Here is a 20,036-nt window from a genome sequence, read left to right on the forward strand (position 1 = left end):
CACAGCTTCGGTGACGTGTTTCATGAGCTTGTGACGTCACTGCCGGAAACCTCGCCACTCGCAAGGTTGGTGACGTCATCGGTTACGTAACGTTTATGTTGTTTTGGGGGGTTCCCCGCTATCTACTTCATAGATAAAGCTCGGAACATCTGAAACAAATAAAGGTTTGTTTTCATTCATTTTAGCGAGAGCTGTGAAGGCGATTGGAAATGACATTTAATCAATCATAGAGACGGGGGATTAAATTCGGCCATGAGCATTAAGTCTAATTTATTATATTATTATTTTATTATTTGTCTTTGGTTGTGGGACACAAACCAAAAGGTATAGAGCAACTGCGCTGCAATCTATTGTCACATTCTGTAACGAAAGATCGCGTTTGTTTATTCTGTAATTTTCATGACTTGGTTGTTAAGTTTAGTGATGTTTTTTGCCTGGTTTGTTCCCCTGCTACAAACGGTGCCCACTAAATCCAACATAACACCAGCACCTGAATGCACAACTTGGTTAGTCGTCTTACTTATTAGTTTCATATTTCTAGAATTAATTTACATTGCGATGAAGATTTGATATCGCCATAAAACAGTGATTCTCAAGTATGCCGCGAACTTTTTGTTATTTTGGAAAATAACTGCTGTAATGTACAGTAATACACACTATGCATTAGAAAACAAATAATATTAAGATATCTACACATATACGCCTTCGGATTAAAACAAATTATTAAAATGGGCACGTATTCAAAAAATTGCACATAATTGACAGAAAATGGATTTCATGACTCGTGAAAGATCTGGCGTTCTACAAATCCTGATCAGTTAAATGAGGTGATTTAACCTCGGTTGTTTTAAATGATTTAAAATTTCAATACATCGTTTTACTCCAAATAAGTAACGTAATAAGTAAAATTCGCATTTTACGTGGTTGAAAGGAGCGAAAATACAATTGAGGGGGCATGCACCCCCTTAATCCGTCAATGTTGTTAACTTACTCGAATCATCAGGAAGTTCGCATCTCGGCACTTCGCTCGTCCATTTCCCGATTCCATCACCATCGAAGTCATTGATGCATGTCGACGAGAAGTCGCCAACCAAGTGGAACCCTCCATCACAGCTGAACACGCATATGCTGTTGAGGGAATTCCCCCGGTCGCACACCGCAACCCCGTTCTTGGGGAATTTTATCCTGGGGCATTCGATATCTGTGGGTGAAAGTTTAGGGTCATTTCGACTTTAAAAAGGACGGCAATAAACTAAACTAACAACAAATTTGCAACAGACAGACAAAAATAGAGACAGACAGACAGACAGACTAATAAAAAGACAAACAGACAGACAAAAAGACATACAGACAAACAGACAGACAAAAAGACATACAGACAAGAAGACAGATTGACAAAAAAACAAAAACATAACCTTAAGCATCCATGCAACAATCACACAGAAAGACAGAGCGACATACAGACAGATAGGTAGGAGACGGACGGACAGCAACCTACAATCTCTTCCATGATCTTACTTTCACACGGGTTGCCGCAGATCTCCCTCCCGATCCGATCTGCAAACTCCTGCTCGGAGAGGCTGAGGAATCCTCTCCTGGGGATGATCCTCCTCTCCTCGCTCCCTGCAATCATCAGCAGCTCTGTGCGGTTCAGGGGGGTTCCCCGAGTGGGGGGGTGCACCCCTAGGGCGAACGTCTAGAAGCAGTGGTTTGGTTAAAGTGATGTATTTTATTTCCGAGATTTTGGACAAAAGTAACGTATGTTAAATACGCGTCAAAATAAATTTGCATCCCTCTTCTAAACGAACAAAAAACACTATTTAAAAGATTGATTTCTGATTCAATATTCATCGATAAGTTTGAGTTTAAACCGAAAAAACAATGAATGCCTTTCCAAAATTCAAGTAGAAATACCAACCATTAGGCAGAACAAAACAGTAGATACACAGACACGATATACCTTGACTCCATCTGCCCTCAAGCTCCTCGCCACTTCGTCGATCGAGTCATCCGACCTTCCATCAGTGATCACGATCAGCACGTTGCTCACACCTGCTCGGTCCCCATTGGCTGGTTTGAATATCACGTCACGCGCGTGTCGTAACGCATGACTGGTGTTCGTGCCTGAGTCATGCAAGAGAGGTTTAAAAGTTTGCTGACTCATCATTTAGGAAAAGGCTTTCAAAAAAGTATTTAACAGAAGATTTTCAGAACGTAAAATAAGAACCTAAACTGTCTGTTAAAACAAGTGCAGGTTTAATCAAATAAATAGTTTCGTTTTTTTTTTTTAGGCGTTTTACTAGTTACAAAGTTTTGTGTAGGCAAAAAAAAATGGTTTGTATTAAAGTTAAAGTTGTTGCTCAATAACTGATCCACGGGTAAAAATGCTTTAGTTATAAATTACAATTACCAACACAACATCTTTTTAGCATACAATAGTTACTTATTACAACGTTAGCAGGGGGGGGCAACATTTTAACCCATGGAAGGGACAACAACCAGGGCTGCGGAGTCGGACTCGAGGAAGATAACGTAATACTACCCGAGTCAACCGTGCGCATGCGCAGTAACAAACTTTGAAACTGATAAGCCGCAGACTTTAAAAACGGCAAATTAACATAAAACATTTTCCAACTATGGACTGTGAGCAATTGAACCGTATCACCACCCTTTGAGTGGATTGCTGAATATCCACCTTGTCAGTTTAGTCTGACGTATGGACAGAACAATGACTGCAGAGTCTAAGTCGGGCTCGGCACTCGACAGAATTCACAAAGTAACTAAAGTCGGGTTTATTGTTTGAAGTCATATTGTTAACCGAATCCCTGGCCACAACACACTTAAGGGGTACTGGTATAAGTAGTTGGTCTTTATAACTTCTAAGTTAGCCTTTATGTTTTCTAAGCTAGTCTTTATATTTCTTACCGTCCGCTCTCAGCCACTGGAAATCATCCAAAGCCCTGATGAGCCCATCTTGGTTCCCGATATGATCGTTGAGTAGAATCTGTGAGATCTGGCTCGTGTGGGTTCCGTAGTTGAACACAGCGAAGCGAGCCACGTCTTGTGACATTTGGAACAACCTGGGACAATGGGGATTGAGTTAAAAACTGACTACCTACTTAATTGACCACCCAAAACTTAGGAAACCAACGACCACCTCACCTGATGACTCGTTTTGTGAAGTTGACCATGATCTCCCAGTTTCTAGATCCAACAGAGAAGGTCGAGTCAAGGACGAAGCAAGCGTCCATAAAAGCACGTGGTGGACATGACTCTAAATGGACAAATACAAAGCACTTGGTGGACACGACTCTAAATGGACAGATACTTAATTTACAGGGTTTAAATTGCGAAACACATTTATCTGCAACATCCAGCAATTAAGCTCAAAAAATATAAAAAAAACAGAAACTTGCACGAACCTGCACAGCACGGTTTCGTCACGTTCCACTTATTAGCGGGGATTCCCCACTTGGGGCTGGTTTGTTGGGACCTGGGTAAATCCGGGTCACCACAGCGCGTTTTGTTGATGGGGTAAGGGGGGAATACCTGTCCCTTGGGGCACACAAGCTCGCACTCTGACCCCAAGTTGAACCCGTCGCTGCATCTGGCCTCGCCGTTCGTGAGGTCAAGTGGGGGACAAGGGTCGCCTGAAAGTAACAACGTGTCAGGATTTCAAAAAAATAAATAAATTAAAAAATAAAAAAAACTGATGACAAATACACCATCATCCATCTAACAAACACAGCTTAATGCCAAATCAAATTTCATGTCCAATCATTGTTAATGTGATATTTGAGGAACTGGGCCTTGGTTGGTTGTAATTTGCCATGAGTTGAATTTGAAAAAGAACTACCAAATACTTAAACACGATTGTTGAAAACAAACTTTGTATAAGCCTCAGAAACAATCTGTTTTTGATTAATTTCTTGTTAAAGCTTCTATAACTTTTGAAAAAGAGTATTGAACCCTGACTTGCAATAATAAGAAACTTTTTTTTTTTTTAACTTGTTTTTTCTTAAATTAGTTTGTTTTACGCAAGATTACAAATACCGCTTACCATAAGGCACGCAAGTTGGTGGTTCGATGCACCACACTCCCTCGGTGTCGCCGTCATAGTCATCCTTGCACACCGACACCAATCCACCTTTGACCTTGAACCCGGGGTCACATGTGAACGCGCATGCGCTGTGCAGAGCGTTTCCGTTGCTACAGACAACGTTGCCGTTACGAGGGGGCGCTGGAGTGGCGCTGCAGAACACCTCTGAAAGAAACACGTGATTATGAAGGTCATGAGGTTTTGCAGATCTGAAGGTCGCGTGACTTTAAAGTTCATACGGTTTTAAAGGTTAAAAGTTTTGAAGGTCACGTGGTTTTGAAGGTCGTGAGGCTTTGAAGGTCGTGAGGTTTTGAAGGTCGTGAAGTTTTGAAGGTCAAAAGGTTTTGAAGGTCACGTGGTTTTGAAGGTCGTGAGGCATTGAAGGTCATGAGGTTTTGAAGGTCATGAAGTTTTAAAGGTCATGAGGTTTTGAAGGTCATGAAGTTTTGAAGGTCGTGAGGCTTTTAAGGTCGTGAGGTTTTGAAGGTCATGAGGTTTTGAAGGGCGTGAGGTTTTGAAGGTCATGAGGTTTTGGAGGGCGTGAGGTTTTGAAGGTCATGAGGTTTTGAAGGGCGTGTGATCTAATATTTTAAACTCGTTAATCCACTAATTTTTTTATGTTAAAAAAACTGAATGTTTTATATTTCTCATTGCAGCATCACACTTCCTCACCTTTGCATGGATTGCCGCAAATCTCCTCGCTCATTATGACGACATAAGAACCAAGGTTCTCGAAACCAGCCTCTGGAACGAACATGCGATCACGTGATCCAGCTATCAGCAAGAGTTGAGTCTCGTTCAAACCGGGGCCTTTTGGGGGATGCACCCCGAACGCGTAAGTCTGGGTGAAAATGGGGGTCAGAGGGTAAATGTGATGAAATGCCTTGGATGGTGGAGTGCTCTTAAACCTGTGGTTCCTGAACTGTGGGTAGTTACCTCTCAAAAGTTAATTTTAAAGTTGTATTAGGTATATAAACTATTGCTACCAGGCATGATATTTACTTAAAGGAACTTGTATTGTGTACACTATGCACGGATCTGTAATGTAGCTTGATAACAAATTGCAAAGCCAAAAAGGTCAAGTAGATCGACATCATTTCGTTTTGAAACGTCTTGATCAAGATGCTGTCAATCTACTCGACCTTTTTGGCTTTGCAATTTATTATCAAGCAACTCGTATTGTATTTGTGTTTCTTCTCAAACATTCGGTTTGTCATACTTTGTATCGCTAGCGTTTGGCGTCATTCACCCTAAAGAAGGCTACTTGAATAGGTTGAAATATAAATACCAGAGGATCTGTTTTGATATTTTTTTGGTGTTATGTTTGATAAGAGGCTTTTTGCCGAAAGTAAAAATATGGAAAATACCATAATTGATATCTTAAATGAGTGATTCTTAACCTGTGGTAAATAACCGCTTAAAATGCTATTTTGGCAATTATTTTAAGTTATTTCTTTAGGAAAAGGCTGACGCTAACAAGTAATGTGACCCGGATAACAAATAATGTAACCCGGATAACAAGTAATGTGAAAAATTTAGGGGATAAATATTGAATATATGCAAATTTGGGAAAAATAAATTTGATAAAACTACCACCCGAACCTTAACTTAAAAGTGATGCAATAAATTGAACTTTTATGAACGCTGGAAAAAATTTAATAAGTTAAACCTGAATCCGCAGTTTTCTTAAGTTCATAATGAACGCCCTCTCTAAAAGTCTCAAGCCTACTTTGGTTTTCGCGAACTAAAAACTTTGAAAATCCGTAATTAGACCATCTACAACTGACCCTATGGACCCACCTCAACCCCCTGGGATCTAAGTTGTTCAGAGATCTCCTCAACCCCATCGCAAGAAACGCCGTCGGTTATCACCACGAGGACATCACCGACGTTGCTTCGGGCGCCATTTTGTGTCTTGAAGAGGACGTCCTTAGCTCTTCGCATCGCCATCCCGGTCCCAGTTCCTGGTCGACAAAATGTGTTTTACTTATTAAACAGAGTCACTTTGCTGCATTCAAAGTTTTCTCAGAAGCATCAATGCTGTGTTTTGCCAAATTTCAAGCGGAAATGTGTTCTGTGAGGTGAAACTTTAACTACAGTAGGCCTAGTCGAAATAATGAATTATGTTTTAATTTTAAATAAACTTTCCTTAACCGAAACATGCACAGATAAACTCTAACAAGTGTTGGCTTTCAGTTGACCACTACAAAAGGCTGATTAGCTAAAATTTGGATTGGCAATTTACTATTAAAGTCATTTTAGCAAATATAATAATTTTTTCTGTCACAAAACATTATTTTAGTATAATTCTTACTAGAAGTGTGACGACACGAATTATATATTTTCTGACGTCAGGAATACGTCATGAAAAGTTTTCTTTTTAAATTATAAAACGCATTTCTGTATTTCCATTCCCATCAATTTCTTTAATAAAATAAAATTAAATCAGGTTTATAAATAAAATCAGGTTTATGCTGCTTAAAAATACTAGAACAAACGAAAGAAAGTTGTCAGTTTCAATGTTTGTGTTGTGCAGAGTTAGGCATAGTTCAGGATTGTAAATATAACTCTTAACATTGACCAACCGTCGGATTCTAACCACTCGAGGCTCTGCACAGCTGATATGAGCCCCTGCTTGTCGCCCACGAACTGGTTGAAGAGGATTTGTGAGTTCTCATCGTAAAACATTCCGTAGCTCATCACAGAGAAGCGGGTTTGGTCGTTGTCCATATCAGCAGCTCTACAACACGCAAAACAAGGATGAACTCACACCTAAAATGTGTTTAATCCTAGTTTAATTGCACATTCACGTGTAAATTCGATTGCAACAAAAGACCCTCTTTGAGTCAGATGTTGAGTGACGTTACGCAATGACGTATTTTATGACGTCATATTTATATGATGATAAAAACTGCTATATCTGGTGACTTTAGAAGCAACCTGGTTGTCAGCCCTATAATATGGTAGCCCTTCCTAAAACTTAACATTTATCTCTGAAAACAATCATTAGACGACTGACTTTATTTAAGGCTCAAATCAATCTGACGATAAATGTTATTTATTATTTAATGCCCGCAAATAATATATTTATACATTTAGACAGGCCAACTTGCTAAAACAAGATCATTCCCACAGTATCCAATTATTATTAATCTGATATTACTTGTAAATATTAAACCTCAAACTATATTACATTTTAGTAAATTAATAATTGTTTAGTAACAAACAACCCACTAAAAATAGGGTTTTATCACAGAGTATAAAACACGTTAAAACTCCAGGAACTCACCTTATAATGCTGACCACGAAATCCTTCATCAACTGCCAGTTCTTAATCCGGACCGACGAGGACGAGTCAAGCACGAAGATGACGTCACGGGGAGGGCACGTTTCTGATTGGACGAAAGCAAGTCACGTGAAAAAGTAAGAATAACCATTTGGGAAAATGGTAGTATGTGATTTAATTAAATCTTCCCTAATATGTTACCATAGCAACAAGGTTTCATAATAGGTTACCATAGCAACAAGGTCCCATAATAGATTACCATAGCAACAAGGTTCCATAATAGGTTACCATAGCAACAAGGTTCCATAATAGGTTACCATAGCAACAAGGTTCCAGATTCTTCCACTTGTTCCTGGGAACATCCCACACAGGAGGAGCGATCTTCTTCTCTTCTTCCTCTACTTCATCCAAGGAGGAGTTCCGGCACACCAGTGTCTCCGAGTAGTGGGGGAATACCCGGCCCTCCTGGCACGAGAGGGTGCAAGTTGACCCCAGGTTGAACTCGTCGGTGCAACTCATCTCACCCCGGTGGATCACTATTTCGTCACAAGGGGGGACTGTCGACGAAACAATGATGTTTACGTTTGAAATGCGAAGTGAGTTAATAGTTTGTAGTCTGTGATGTTTTTTCAATTATAAGCGATTTAATTTATTTTTAAAAAAAAAAAAAATGCTACTTTTTTTTACAAGAAAAATGCTACTTCTGAATGATATTGCTTATAATTCTACACGTGAATACAACCTCTTCTAATTATGACGTGACAATATTGATTGTTTATGGAAACATTTAAACAATGCCCATATTTTGAGACATTGAAACATTTTAAACTCACCAAGTGGCTCACACTGTATCGCCCCAGAGGTCCACCTCCCCTCAAGGTCACCGTCAAGGTCGTCCACGCAAGTTGACATCGAGTCACCTTTAACCTTGTAGCCGGGGTCACAGGTGAAAGTGCAAACGCTGGAGAGGAAATGACCTCGAGTACACTCTACGCGGCCGTTGGAGGGCGCCACGTGAATCGGACGACAAATGACCTCTGTGGAATCAAGGTCACACGTGGTTAGTCAAGGTTAAAAGTGGTAATATAGGTCAAACGATGTTAGTCAATGTCAAGGGTTGTTATCAAGGTCACACGAGTTAGGTCAAGGTCACACGAGTTAAGTCAAGGTCACACGCTAAGTAACACGTGGTTAGTCAAAGTATCATGTGGTTAGTGGTGAGTCAAGGTCACACGGGGTTAGTCAAGGTCATAAGGTGGTTAGTCAATGTCACACGAGGTTAATCAAGGGCAAACCCGGTTATTAAGGTCAAACGCCGTTATCAAGGTCATTTCATGGCAACACGTGGTTAGCATTTTATTTCGATCACGCTTGGAGACCTGAATCCACGATTTGTTTAACTATTGGTGGTTTATTAACAAATATATTTGTCAGGACTTTAAGGCTCTTACAATTGTTGTTGAAAGAAATAATGTTGCTGTGTTAAATGTGTCCATGCGTTTTAACATGCTTTTATTCCATTGTTGAGTAAATACATGGAGATTCTTTATCTCGTAAGCATTTTTACAAAAACAAAATGCTTTAAACTATTTTACAAAACGACGATAGCGAAACATCTTGCTAATACAATACTGATTAACTCAACTCATTTCCTTTTAAGAGTGTTCAGAATAATAAATCTATACCCAAGGCATGCATAACAGAATAATGTCAAACCTAACAAAAACAACCATTAACATGAGCATCAACAAAAGCAGCTAAGCACTCACGTTTGCACGGATTCCCGCATATCTCCTCCCCCATATACTGGTGGAAGTAACTTGCATCCAAGTCCTGGAAGCCGAGCTTGGGGATGAACAACCTTCTCTCTTCCCCAGCAATCGAGAGGAGCTGGCTTCTGTTAAAAGATCGGCCTTTGGGTGGGTGAACCCCTACCGCGAAAGTCTGCAACAATAACAAGTAAACTTCAATTTAATTTTTTAGTTTCTGGTTTAATTTTGATGTTTTTTTTAATTATGCTTAAACAACAATTCTTTTGTGTTTTTAAAAATTTAAATGAAGTTGAATTTCATTTTACTCTGTCTTTCACAGACATTGATATACTATGAAATAAGCTATTGCTGCCAGGCATAAGTATATAACGAACTGCTGGAAGAGCAACACTCCGTTATATTGATATGCTATCATTTAATTATAAACTAGTCTTGTATTTTTTCCTCACAAATTAAATTCTTCAAGCTACAACCGTGTTCCCGAAGAATCCCTTTAAACATTATTATTGGAAAAAAAATAAACATGTTTGATGTTAATTTAGGAAATATTAAGTTTTTCATTTTGTGTTTTCTAGCTTTATTTAATTAGGCTGATTCTTTATACCTATCTAAACATACAATAAAATTAACAAAATCAGTGATCTTATTCAGTTTTAATTTTGCAAACTAAGCTTAAGCATGTACCATTTTTAGCACGTCTCAATACTGACGTCACACTACTGACGTCACACAATGACGTCACACGCACCCTTATTCCCCTGCTCCTCATTTCCTGGGAAATCCCCTCCACCTTGTCGCATGACTGACCATCCGTGACCACGATCACGACGTTGTCCACGTGGGGGCGTTCTCCGTTGCGCGGCTGGAAGATGACGTCATTGGCGTGACGTAATGCACGGCCAGTGAACGTTCCTGAGAAACAAATAATAGCTATAAAGTATAGTTGTTTTTCTTGTCTGCTCTGCTTGCATCATTGATTGACAGATTCGGTGAGTCTGCGATGGCTTTCGGTGTACTATAATATGTAAGCCGTAATCGTTGGTCATAAAGCAGCTTTAGAAGGGCTAGATCTCAGTGGTTGACATGCACATATATATGTGTGTACATGTTTCATTGAGTTATAAAGTTATTTGAGGCAAACAAAGTGTTTTTAAATGCCGTTTTTTAATCTTTTACTTATTTCCTGGAAACCATTTAAAAATTACTTGCGGATATGTTAATTTAGTTTTATTTTGATTCGATTTTAAGACTTTAGCAATAATTAGGTTAGGGAAGAGGCAAAACCGACCCGCCATCTTCATTACGAAATGTGCAAGAGGTCATTTCTTATATTATTTAGCTATTTAAAGCCAAAATAATTTTCAACTGGGTTAATGCGAAAATACATTTTGACCAGTCACCTAGTTTCTTTCACCAGAAATCTATCCCACCATTCGCGCGCGGAACTAAACGGAAATTACAACCTACAGTGTTGGCTACACTAAACTGAGTTTGGTTGCAGTTTACAGTCCATATGTTTTGTGGTAACACTACGATGTCAGGAAGAACTTCCCACCTACAATTTACAAGACAAATAATTACAGCTCTTCACCACAATCATAACATCGTGGGAATATAAATTTGCTAAAACGTTGTATAAAGGCATTTTATACAAAGACAATTTGATTAATAGCAACCCCAGTCTTAAATTCAATCAACTAATAACTCAGGAATTTTTTTGGTTCGCGTGGACGACAGAAGGCATGGGAATTTAGAGGTGACGTCATAAACTGACGTCTTACAATAAGCAGAGAATCGTGCAGGTTTTGGTCGAGAAAATGTAACAAAAAAAATAAGTCTAAATGCAATTAAAGAGAAGGCGCCGAAGCTTTTTCAATTAAAACCTTTCTCTACGAAATTTCTTTCATTTGTCAAATTGTACACCAATATTTCAAATCGGTCCCAGTTTAAATCTCCTGTTTTAAGTAAATAAATACATCATTATGACAACCCACCATCGGCCTCCATCCACTGCATCGCGTCAATCGCATCCAACAACCCAGTCTTGTTCATGACGTAATCACCGAACTTTATCTCGGTGACGTCATCAGTAAACATCCCGTAGCTGAACACCGCGAACCGCGCGATGTCGTGAGAGAGCTCGAACGAACTGTGACGAAACAATGGGTTAAAACAATAGAAACGCTAGAAGCGCATAGTGAGTTGGCCAAGAAAATGATGAAAGTGGATTAGAGTGGGCGCTAAAGTAAACCAACTTTAAAGTAAATATTTTTGTTGATTTATAACTTGGATCGATGCTTTCAAGTTTCCTCGAATAAATTGTGTATACGTTATAATGACGTCATCCATATTTTGTAAAGGCTGAAATAAGGATTTAAACAGTACCGCCTTATTAACAACGATTTGTAAGAAAAAGATGGAAAAGATGACGTACGTTTATCCGAGCGAATTTTAAGTTAGACAACCACACAAACAATTCTTAAGTATTTTGTTAGATAACAAGGATGACCCAGGATGACCCCGGATGCAGGGATCTCACACCTGATGATTGATTTAGCGAAGATCTTCATCTTCCTCCAGTTTTCCTCCTTCACTGAGTAGGAAGAGTCGAGGATGATGGCGGCGTCCATGTAAGCGTAAGGAGGACATGGCTCTGCGGAAAATGGAGTTCTAGGTTTGGCATTTATCGTTTCCCTCTACGCTTCTAAGCTAAGCAAAGTGACAAGAATCTTTCTAGGCCAAAATAGTGGTAAAATTCCAAAGGATGCATATGTTAAAAAATTAGAATTACGTAATAGGCTGGCACTTAGTGACTGTGTGCCAGCTTTTTAGAAAATGCAATTTGCGTTACGGTAGGTGTTGATGATCTGCTTAGGATGGCGGACATCGTTCTGTGGAGGAATCAGGCTTGTTTGAACACACTTTGGAATGTCCATGTATAAGGACGTTAAAGGTGGGCAAAAATATTGGGTTAAATATTTGTGGACGAAATACCCTGGAGAGACTTAATGACATGGGTCTAGGAATAAATTGACCTAGATTCTATAAGAAATGATTGGTGGAGACCTTTTTTACAAAGAAATGACTTGAAGACAAGTTAACTTTGGGACAAAATGTGTTGGAACTAATAGAATTTTGGACTAAATGACTAAGGGAAGAAATAACCTAAAACTAAAAATGACATTTTTCTAGTTCAAAATAACCTGTCGACTATTGATCTCGGTGATGAAATGTTTTTAAGACGAATTGGCCTTTAGACCCATGGACGTTTGGTCAAAATATTTGGAGGCAAACAGACTTATGGTAAAAAGACCTAGAAACGAAAATACTTGGAGCAACTGGCTTACGCACGAAAAGACTTGTTAACAAAATATTTGTGAACGAAATAATAGGAAGCTGAAAAGAGGTGGCGTCCCAGCGCCGGCGCATGACCTAGTGTTGCTATATCAAACATTTTTATAATTTGTAACTTTTACTTGAGGCATACTGTAGAATATCGGCAAGATAACACAAGTGTCAAATACTCACGTCTGCAGCAAGGCTTCTCAACCCCCCACTTGTTCTTCGGCACCATCCACTCAGGGTTCATCTTCGGTTCCGACCGGTTACCACAGCACAGCTTGCCCCCCTCCAGCGGGGGGTACGGCTCCCCCGACGCACACAAGATGTCGCACTTCGACCCGAAGTTGAAGCCGTCCGAACACTGGAAGGCGCCGTTGAGCACAACCAGGTCCTTGCAAGGATTTTCTGAAAACAAATGCGGTGAAAATGACGTCACTACCTGTTCAGTGACGTCACGCATCGTCTATTGGGGAGTAGAAATGCCCGATACTTTTATTCCGATACCTATAAACGATGGTGACGTCATTACTGCACGAGTAAAGTGGATGATAAAGTTTAAACGGTTTCAGGTAGTGAGATAATTGCTACAGTTTTAAAAACTTAAATTACATCCAGTCGTTAATCTTGAAAACTGTTTTCCGGTTTACTACTTTTTTTATCCAAATAATTATTTGGTGGAACAAATTCTAGATGTTTTAAAATAAATTTTAAATGTTACGAATAAAATTCATGATATTATGATCATGAAAGGGTAGAACAACCGTGATATCAAGTTTATGTGATTAGCAAATTAACAGTTTGTAGCATAATAGTTAAATATTTAGTTAGACATAGTAGGAATGCTAAAACCCATGCAGAAAAAAGAGTTAAACAGTTTTAAATATGATTTATTAAACTCACCAGGTTCGACACAAGTGGGTTCTGGTGAGCTCCACACTCCACTTCCGTCGTCATCGAAATCACTCATGCATATCAGGTTTCGTTCGCCGTGTATGACGTAACCCTCGTCACACCCGAACGAGCACACGCTGTGTAGGGAATTCCCCTTGGTGCACGAGTAGCGTCCGTGATCGGAAACCGTGAAAACTTTGTGGCATTTGGTCTCTGTGCGAATACGAGAGTGTTGATTCGTGATTCGTGAGTCAAGATTTTGTGAGTTTGTAATTTGTAAGATATGAGTCGTGAGTTGTGAGATTTCGTGAGTTTGTATTTCGAGAGTCCGTGATTCGTGTTTTCATGAGTTGTGATTCGTGAGATGTGACTTGTTAGTTGTGACCCGTTGGCTATAATTCGTGATTTCGTGAGCTGCAGTAGGTGATTCATGAGTTTGTATTTCGATTCTTTGTTTATCCCATGTTTCGTGATTTGTTATTTGTGAGTTGTGAGACTTTGTGATTCGTAATCTGTAAGATATCATGATTCGTAAGAAGAAATTGGTAATTTTGTTTGTTTTTTATCGTGAGTCGTGAAAGCACCAAAGATTATTCTAATCGTAATGCAAGAAAAATTACCAGCAATCGTTAACCAATGAAGGTGAAGGTTTTTGCATTTCGTCTTTTAAAAGATCTAATTAGGGGATTCCCCTCACCCACCGTCGCAAGGGTTCCCGCAAACTTCGAGGGTGATGGCCCCCAGGAAGGCGGACTGGGTGAGCGCCTGGAACCCCCGTTTGGGGGTGATCAGTCTCCCCTTCGACCCAGCGATATCGAGAAGTTGCGCTTCGTTGAACAATCGACCGAATGGTGACGTCATACCCACTGCGAAGGTCTGGATTGGAAAAAAATTGTTAGTATGTTTTTTTAGTAAAGACAGGTTAAAAGGATTTTAAATTTGGTAAATGTAAAGTATTCTGTAAATTTTCCCAGGCAGTCTAAATATTTCAAATCTTTCACAAGCAAGAATCTAAATATTAGATTTTGTTATACACGAAAGTAGTTCAGCTTATTTTATTTGAGTTTTTTGTCTGAAGCGGCCTCTGAAATACCAATTTCATAAAACAAACTAATATTTAAAGCGACATATTTTCCGTCCCATAGGAAATAATATATAGATTGCGGCACTCCAACAAGATTTTCCCGTAGGTAAATCACTAGAATGTCACAATAAACGAAACTGGAACAACACACATCAACTCTACACAACGCAGGAAGTTATAATTGGATTTATTTCACTCTCATCTTACATAAAAAGATTTAAGAGTTGAACAAAAATTGGATTCCTAAAGATTCTCAAATATATATCTCGGCATCCGTGCCGCGGCACCTAGGCTGAGAACCGCCGTTCTAAAGCTTCCAGTGTACTATGATACGTAAACCGTTATCCTTGGTAGAAAAACGACCTCTAGGATATATCACAGTTGTTCACGTTTCTGTAAAAAATTTCTATGGCTAGTAAAACATAAAATCATTTAATTCCAACAAAGAGCCTCAAACCCATCAAAAATTTCTCATTTGCTATATTTTATTCCTTCCCCGACCCACCTGCACCCCCTGACCCCCCCACCCACCTGTACCCCCTGACCCACCTGCACTCCCATACTCCTGAGATCCTCAGACACCCCCAGAACGGGGTCAGCGGAAAACCCATCTGTGATGACGATGAGCAGGTTCTTCACCCCGGGTCTTTCCCCGTTCTGACGCCGAAACACAACGTTTTTGGCGAATTGGAGAGCTCGGCCGATGTAGGTGCCTAAGGACATGAGGGATTTAAACATACGTGCACCCGGCCCCATTCGGAATGAACGGTGTGACAAAAAAGAAACACCATAACTTTGTTCGTTCATCTAGCTCCTAAAGATCACATTGAAACGTAAACAATGTTAATTTATAAAAAAAAAAATCGCGTGAAAAACAACTTATTTACAAAAGGAAAACATCCGAAAGTGTGAGAAACGACCTGGTGTCTAGTTTGTCGAAAAGGCGAATGATTAACATTGCTGGGCCTTTAACAAATACACTGACCGAAGCATACGAAATGCGCTTACCGTCAGCTGCAAGGTACGGTAGCAAGCATACTATATGCGCTTACCGTCACCTGCAAGGTACGGTAGCAAACATACAACATGCGCTTACCGTCACCTGCAAGGTACGGTAGCAAGCATACAACATGCGCTTACCGTCAGCTGCAAGGTACGGTAGCAAGCTGACTTTCTCCAGCAATCCGTCCCGATCCGCGATAAAATCGTTGAGCAAAATGGCGGATGACGAATCCGGTTCAATCCCGAAAGAGAACACTGAAAACCTGACGTCATCCTTGTCCATTGCGAATTGCCTGTGATGTAACAGCAGCACATAATATCACATGTTATATAACGAGTGAATTTTACATCGTATGGCGGGTTGTATACTATAACACTTAGTAAAGTTATGAATCGACAAAATAGCTTCATTATCTTAACTGTTGTGAACTATATTATACGGTAATTGTTACATCTTGTGATGACATCACATAACATTACGAAATCACGACTCACATGATAAGTTCTGTTGTGAAGTGAATCATGCGCTGCCAGTTTTGTGGCCGGATTGAGTAAGATCCGTCGAGAACAATCGCGATGTCGACGCTCGCCGTGGGGGGGCAAGCAACTGGGGGGCAACGTCGTGCGTTAGAACAATGGAACACAATCGGCAAACAATGGAACACAATCGGCAGGAATTTTAATTAGTGTCTTTTAAACACAGTTTCAATCTTTAAATAAATGACTTATTTAATTGGGCGCTCAACAAAACAATATAAGTCAGTACATTTTATTAATAAATCTAAGTTTTATCTATACTAAAAACTATTTCGTATTTGGGTAGCCATAGGTTTCTTTGAACGTAAAAATACAATATTCAAATAAATGCAAACTATTGCCGCAGATTTAACAAACAATAAATATTTGTTTCACCTGCGCAACAAGGCTTTGTTATGTTCCATCTCAGTTGAGATAAATCCCACTCCGACTCGCCAAACTGCGAGATATTGCATACCACGTTGGAGGGGTACGGTACCCCTGTGGGGCAAGTGACGTCACACTTTGACCCCAGTTTGAACCCGTCCGAGCACTTTGAGTTCCCGTCTTTTACAAGTAGCTCCTTACAAGGCGGACCTGCGTGAAAATAACATATTTTTAAACTTTGTGACTAAATTGGTACAAACTTCAGTGTTGCTCGTTGACAAGCGATGAAACTTTTATTTGTTCGAATTATGATTTAATTGCGCTCCTCTCATATTAACGGCTCTTTACATAGTGACAGAGCTACCGCGACCTTGGAAAAATATGACCTTGACTCACCGATGGGTTTACCATTACCTTCAAGGTCAGATATATAACCTTACCCACAGGGGGTTTACTATGACTTCGAAGGTCAGATAAATGACCTTTCCTCACAAATAGGTTTACTATAAACTTGAAGGTCAGATATATGACCTTGACTCACCGATAGGTTTACACGTGGGTGCTTCATGGCTCCACCTCCCCTCAGTATCCCCGTCTCCATCGTCCTCACATTTCGACGTCTCACTCCCATGGATCATCCGGTCGTCGTCACACTCGAACGAGCACGTGCTGTTTACGAGGTCGCCATTGGAGCAAGTCACTCTACCGTGAAGCGGGTTTTGGTGTGCCGGATGACAATGGATTGCTGGAGGCGGGAAATGGTCACGTGATTAGATGAGTAGCAAACACGTGGAAAGTTAAAAAAAACAGTTAATGTGAAAAAAAGGGTCAACTGATATTCAGCTGAATATACATTTGTGCAAATGGTTTCTTGTTTAAAAATCGCCTTTCTTAAATTGTAATTTTTGGCAAATTTCTAACATCTGTTTTATAATTTTTATTAAAAGGGATTTATTTAAAAATTATAGGTACTTGACTATTCCCAATTTTAAAACAATCCAGTTAAAATTTCTTCCCCTTCTTGATTAATCCGAGTTTAGAAAGTGTATTTTTTGTTACTTGTCACCAAAACTAGTCGCGTCGTCACATTATGACGCACAAAGGCGCTTACTATCGCAGGGGTTGCCGCAGATCTCGATTGTGATTTCATCAGCAAAGATCTTCCGACTGAGATCGACGAATCCCGACTTTGTGGTGAACTTGCGAAGGGGACTCCCCGCAATCTGAAGCAATTGCTCGTCGTCGGGGGATCCATCTGCGGGGGTTACCCCAATCACGAACGTCTGGAAAAATAAGTCGAAAATTTTGAGGGCGTCAGGAGACGTAGACCAGTGGTTCTTAAACTGCTGTCCGACGACCCCTAGGGAATAACAAGGGGTCAAAATTGGGGGTCTGGAATATGGTCAAATTTTACGCTGATTAAATATTCCAGTTAACATAATCACACATAGCTTCTCCGTGGCTTTTTTAATATTTACCCACTTTGTACAGATATGTTGCAACCAGTGTACCAAGTTTAGCGGTTAAAGTTAAGGTCAATAGTTGAAAAAGTCACAATTAGATTTGAAGGTTAAAGGTTTAAAATGGGGTCAAAGGGTGGGGCTGACATAAACTTTGAAGATAAGCTTACAAACTTGTGTTTTTACCCCTTTTTGTTAAAAGTGAATTTAAAAATATGTTTTGGCTTAACTTAAAGTGCACCGACGATGTTAATTAAAATATTGAAAGAATGTTATTAGGTTAACTTTACCACTTCTTCTGTAATTTTAATCGAGTTTGTCAATGCAGAACGAATAAAACATCTCTAAAAAAAAAAACCTCGAGCCACTAAGTTGAAATCAACAGATTTAAAATGGCAGGAAAATCTTAAGAATTTAACCAAATTAAATTCTTTATTTCCTACCTGAAGCTCTAAACCTAGTTTTTACGAATGGCTTAACAATTCTGACGTCATCAAACTTGCTGAGAAGAAGTGTCATATTTCTAAAGCACGGTAATGTGACCTTGAACCGACCTTTACGCCACGTGCTCTCAGCTCCTCCGATACAACCTTGACGTCATCATATGATTTACCGTCAGTGATGACGAAAAGTACGTTAGGAACCGACGGCCTGTCCCCGTTGTTCGGTTGGAACATTATTTGGGCGTGTCTCAGAGCTCTCCCGATGAAAGTACCTGAAGTGTGTGGTATGCGGTATTTGGAAATATTTTGGTAGTAAAGTGGTAAGAAAGCAGAAATTTTTACTTCACTCTTTTTATATTTTCTTAATCTTGTGTCACGATCTTCGTAAAAACTCATGACACGAATATTACAGAAAATCGTATCATAAATTTAATGAGAAACTCATTTAACGATTTACAGGCTATTATAAGATATTTCGTGAAAGGCTTAAATCACGAATATCACGAGAAGCTCCTGACACTAATATCATGACAAGCTCCTGACACTAATATCACGAGAAGCTCATGACACGAATATCATGACAAGCTATTATAGCAATTTCATGAAAAGCTCATATCACAGAATTTGTGAGAATCTCATATCACGACAAGAAGCTCATATCATTGCAGGTTACTCTCACAAATATCTCATATCGCGAACATCACGATAATTTTACGACTTCACTCACTGCCAGCGTTGGTGTACTCGAGGTTCATGACAGACTTCACGAGCCCCTTCCTGTCTCTCACGTGGTCAATAAAGCGTATCTGAGACTTGCTACTCGGGAAAGTACCGAACTTGAAAACCGAAAAACGGGTGCCGCCAGCATCGACGTTGAAAGCTCTGCATAGTAAAGTGTTAAATAAGATATACTGCGTATATCACAATTTGATGGTGTACTGTAATAATTTAACGTTGAAGACTCTGCGTTTGAACAAGTGGGTGCTAAACTTGATGTTATTTATATTTATTTATTTGATGATATACTGATCATATATTTATTTAATGATAGACTGTGTATATCATAATTTGTAGTTGAAAGCTGAACATGATAAACTGTGTATCAGGGGCGGATCTAGTTACTTTGTTTAGGGAGTCATGACAATTTTTCAGAGAAGGGGTCGCATAGTTATATAAACGTGACGTCATAAAACGTTTGCCCTTATAAACACGATACAGTTCGTTTATTTTGTTAAAGTGTTAGATTGGACAGAAGTTACTTTCAATACAAAAGTTACATTACAAAGATGTTATCGATTTGAACAAAGCGGAAAAACACCTTTATTATATTTAATTTGCCAAACTTTCATTTCCGATGTTGCTATAAGACGCACAACGCCTCTGGGCTAAAAAGATTTCATCTAAAATGGGTTAAGACTTTAGTTTGTAGCAAAAAATCCGATTTAAAAACTACTTTTAACAAAATCGGTCGGCCTAAGCAGGATTCAAAAATAAAATCGCCATATAAAGTGTTTTTATAGGTTTGCTATATTTTCACCAAATAAATCATTTTAATACAGGAAGTAAGTCATAATATGAATAGGTTATCGTTGGTTGCGCTTTACTTGGTCAATGTTATCGAAATGTTCTCACTCTATAATCCTGACCGCGAATTTCTTCATGATCATCCAGTTTTCACTTCCCACTGAACTTGTGGAGTCGAGAACAATACAGGCGTCCATGTGAGCATGAGGTGGGCACGATTCTGTAGTTAT

The 20,036-nt window shown here is 39.4% G+C and overlaps 1 protein-coding gene across 1 annotated transcript; it reads right to left on the minus strand.

The window, feature by feature from the left end:
• Window positions 1-93: 93 nt before the first annotated feature.
• Window positions 94-19,052, minus strand: LOC146162913 (collagen alpha-6(VI) chain-like). Its single transcript, XM_083385331.1, has 29 exons — window positions 19,010-19,052; window positions 18,394-18,554; window positions 17,491-17,662; window positions 16,921-17,124; window positions 16,389-16,589; window positions 15,972-16,083; window positions 15,615-15,769; window positions 15,024-15,187; window positions 14,092-14,266; window positions 13,400-13,603; window positions 12,686-12,904; window positions 11,699-11,810; window positions 11,152-11,306; window positions 9,906-10,069; window positions 9,155-9,329; window positions 8,219-8,422; window positions 7,703-7,942; window positions 7,389-7,491; window positions 6,685-6,839; window positions 5,900-6,063; window positions 4,772-4,940; window positions 4,061-4,264; window positions 3,423-3,650; window positions 3,163-3,274; window positions 2,926-3,080; window positions 1,961-2,124; window positions 1,519-1,696; window positions 992-1,201; window positions 94-149 (listed from the first exon to the last, which is right to left on the minus strand). Exons 1-29 carry the CDS (start codon window positions 19,035-19,037, stop codon window positions 94-96), a joined length of 4,743 nt encoding a protein of 1,580 aa, XP_083241457.1. The 5' UTR covers window positions 19,038-19,052.
• Between the last annotated feature and the right edge of the window lie 984 nt (window positions 19,053-20,036).

The sequence above is a fragment of the Ascidiella aspersa genome, chromosome 3, assembly GCF_963924565.1.
Source record: "Ascidiella aspersa chromosome 3, kaAscAspe10.2, whole genome shotgun sequence".
NCBI lineage: Eukaryota > Metazoa > Chordata > Ascidiacea > Phlebobranchia > Ascidiidae > Ascidiella > Ascidiella aspersa.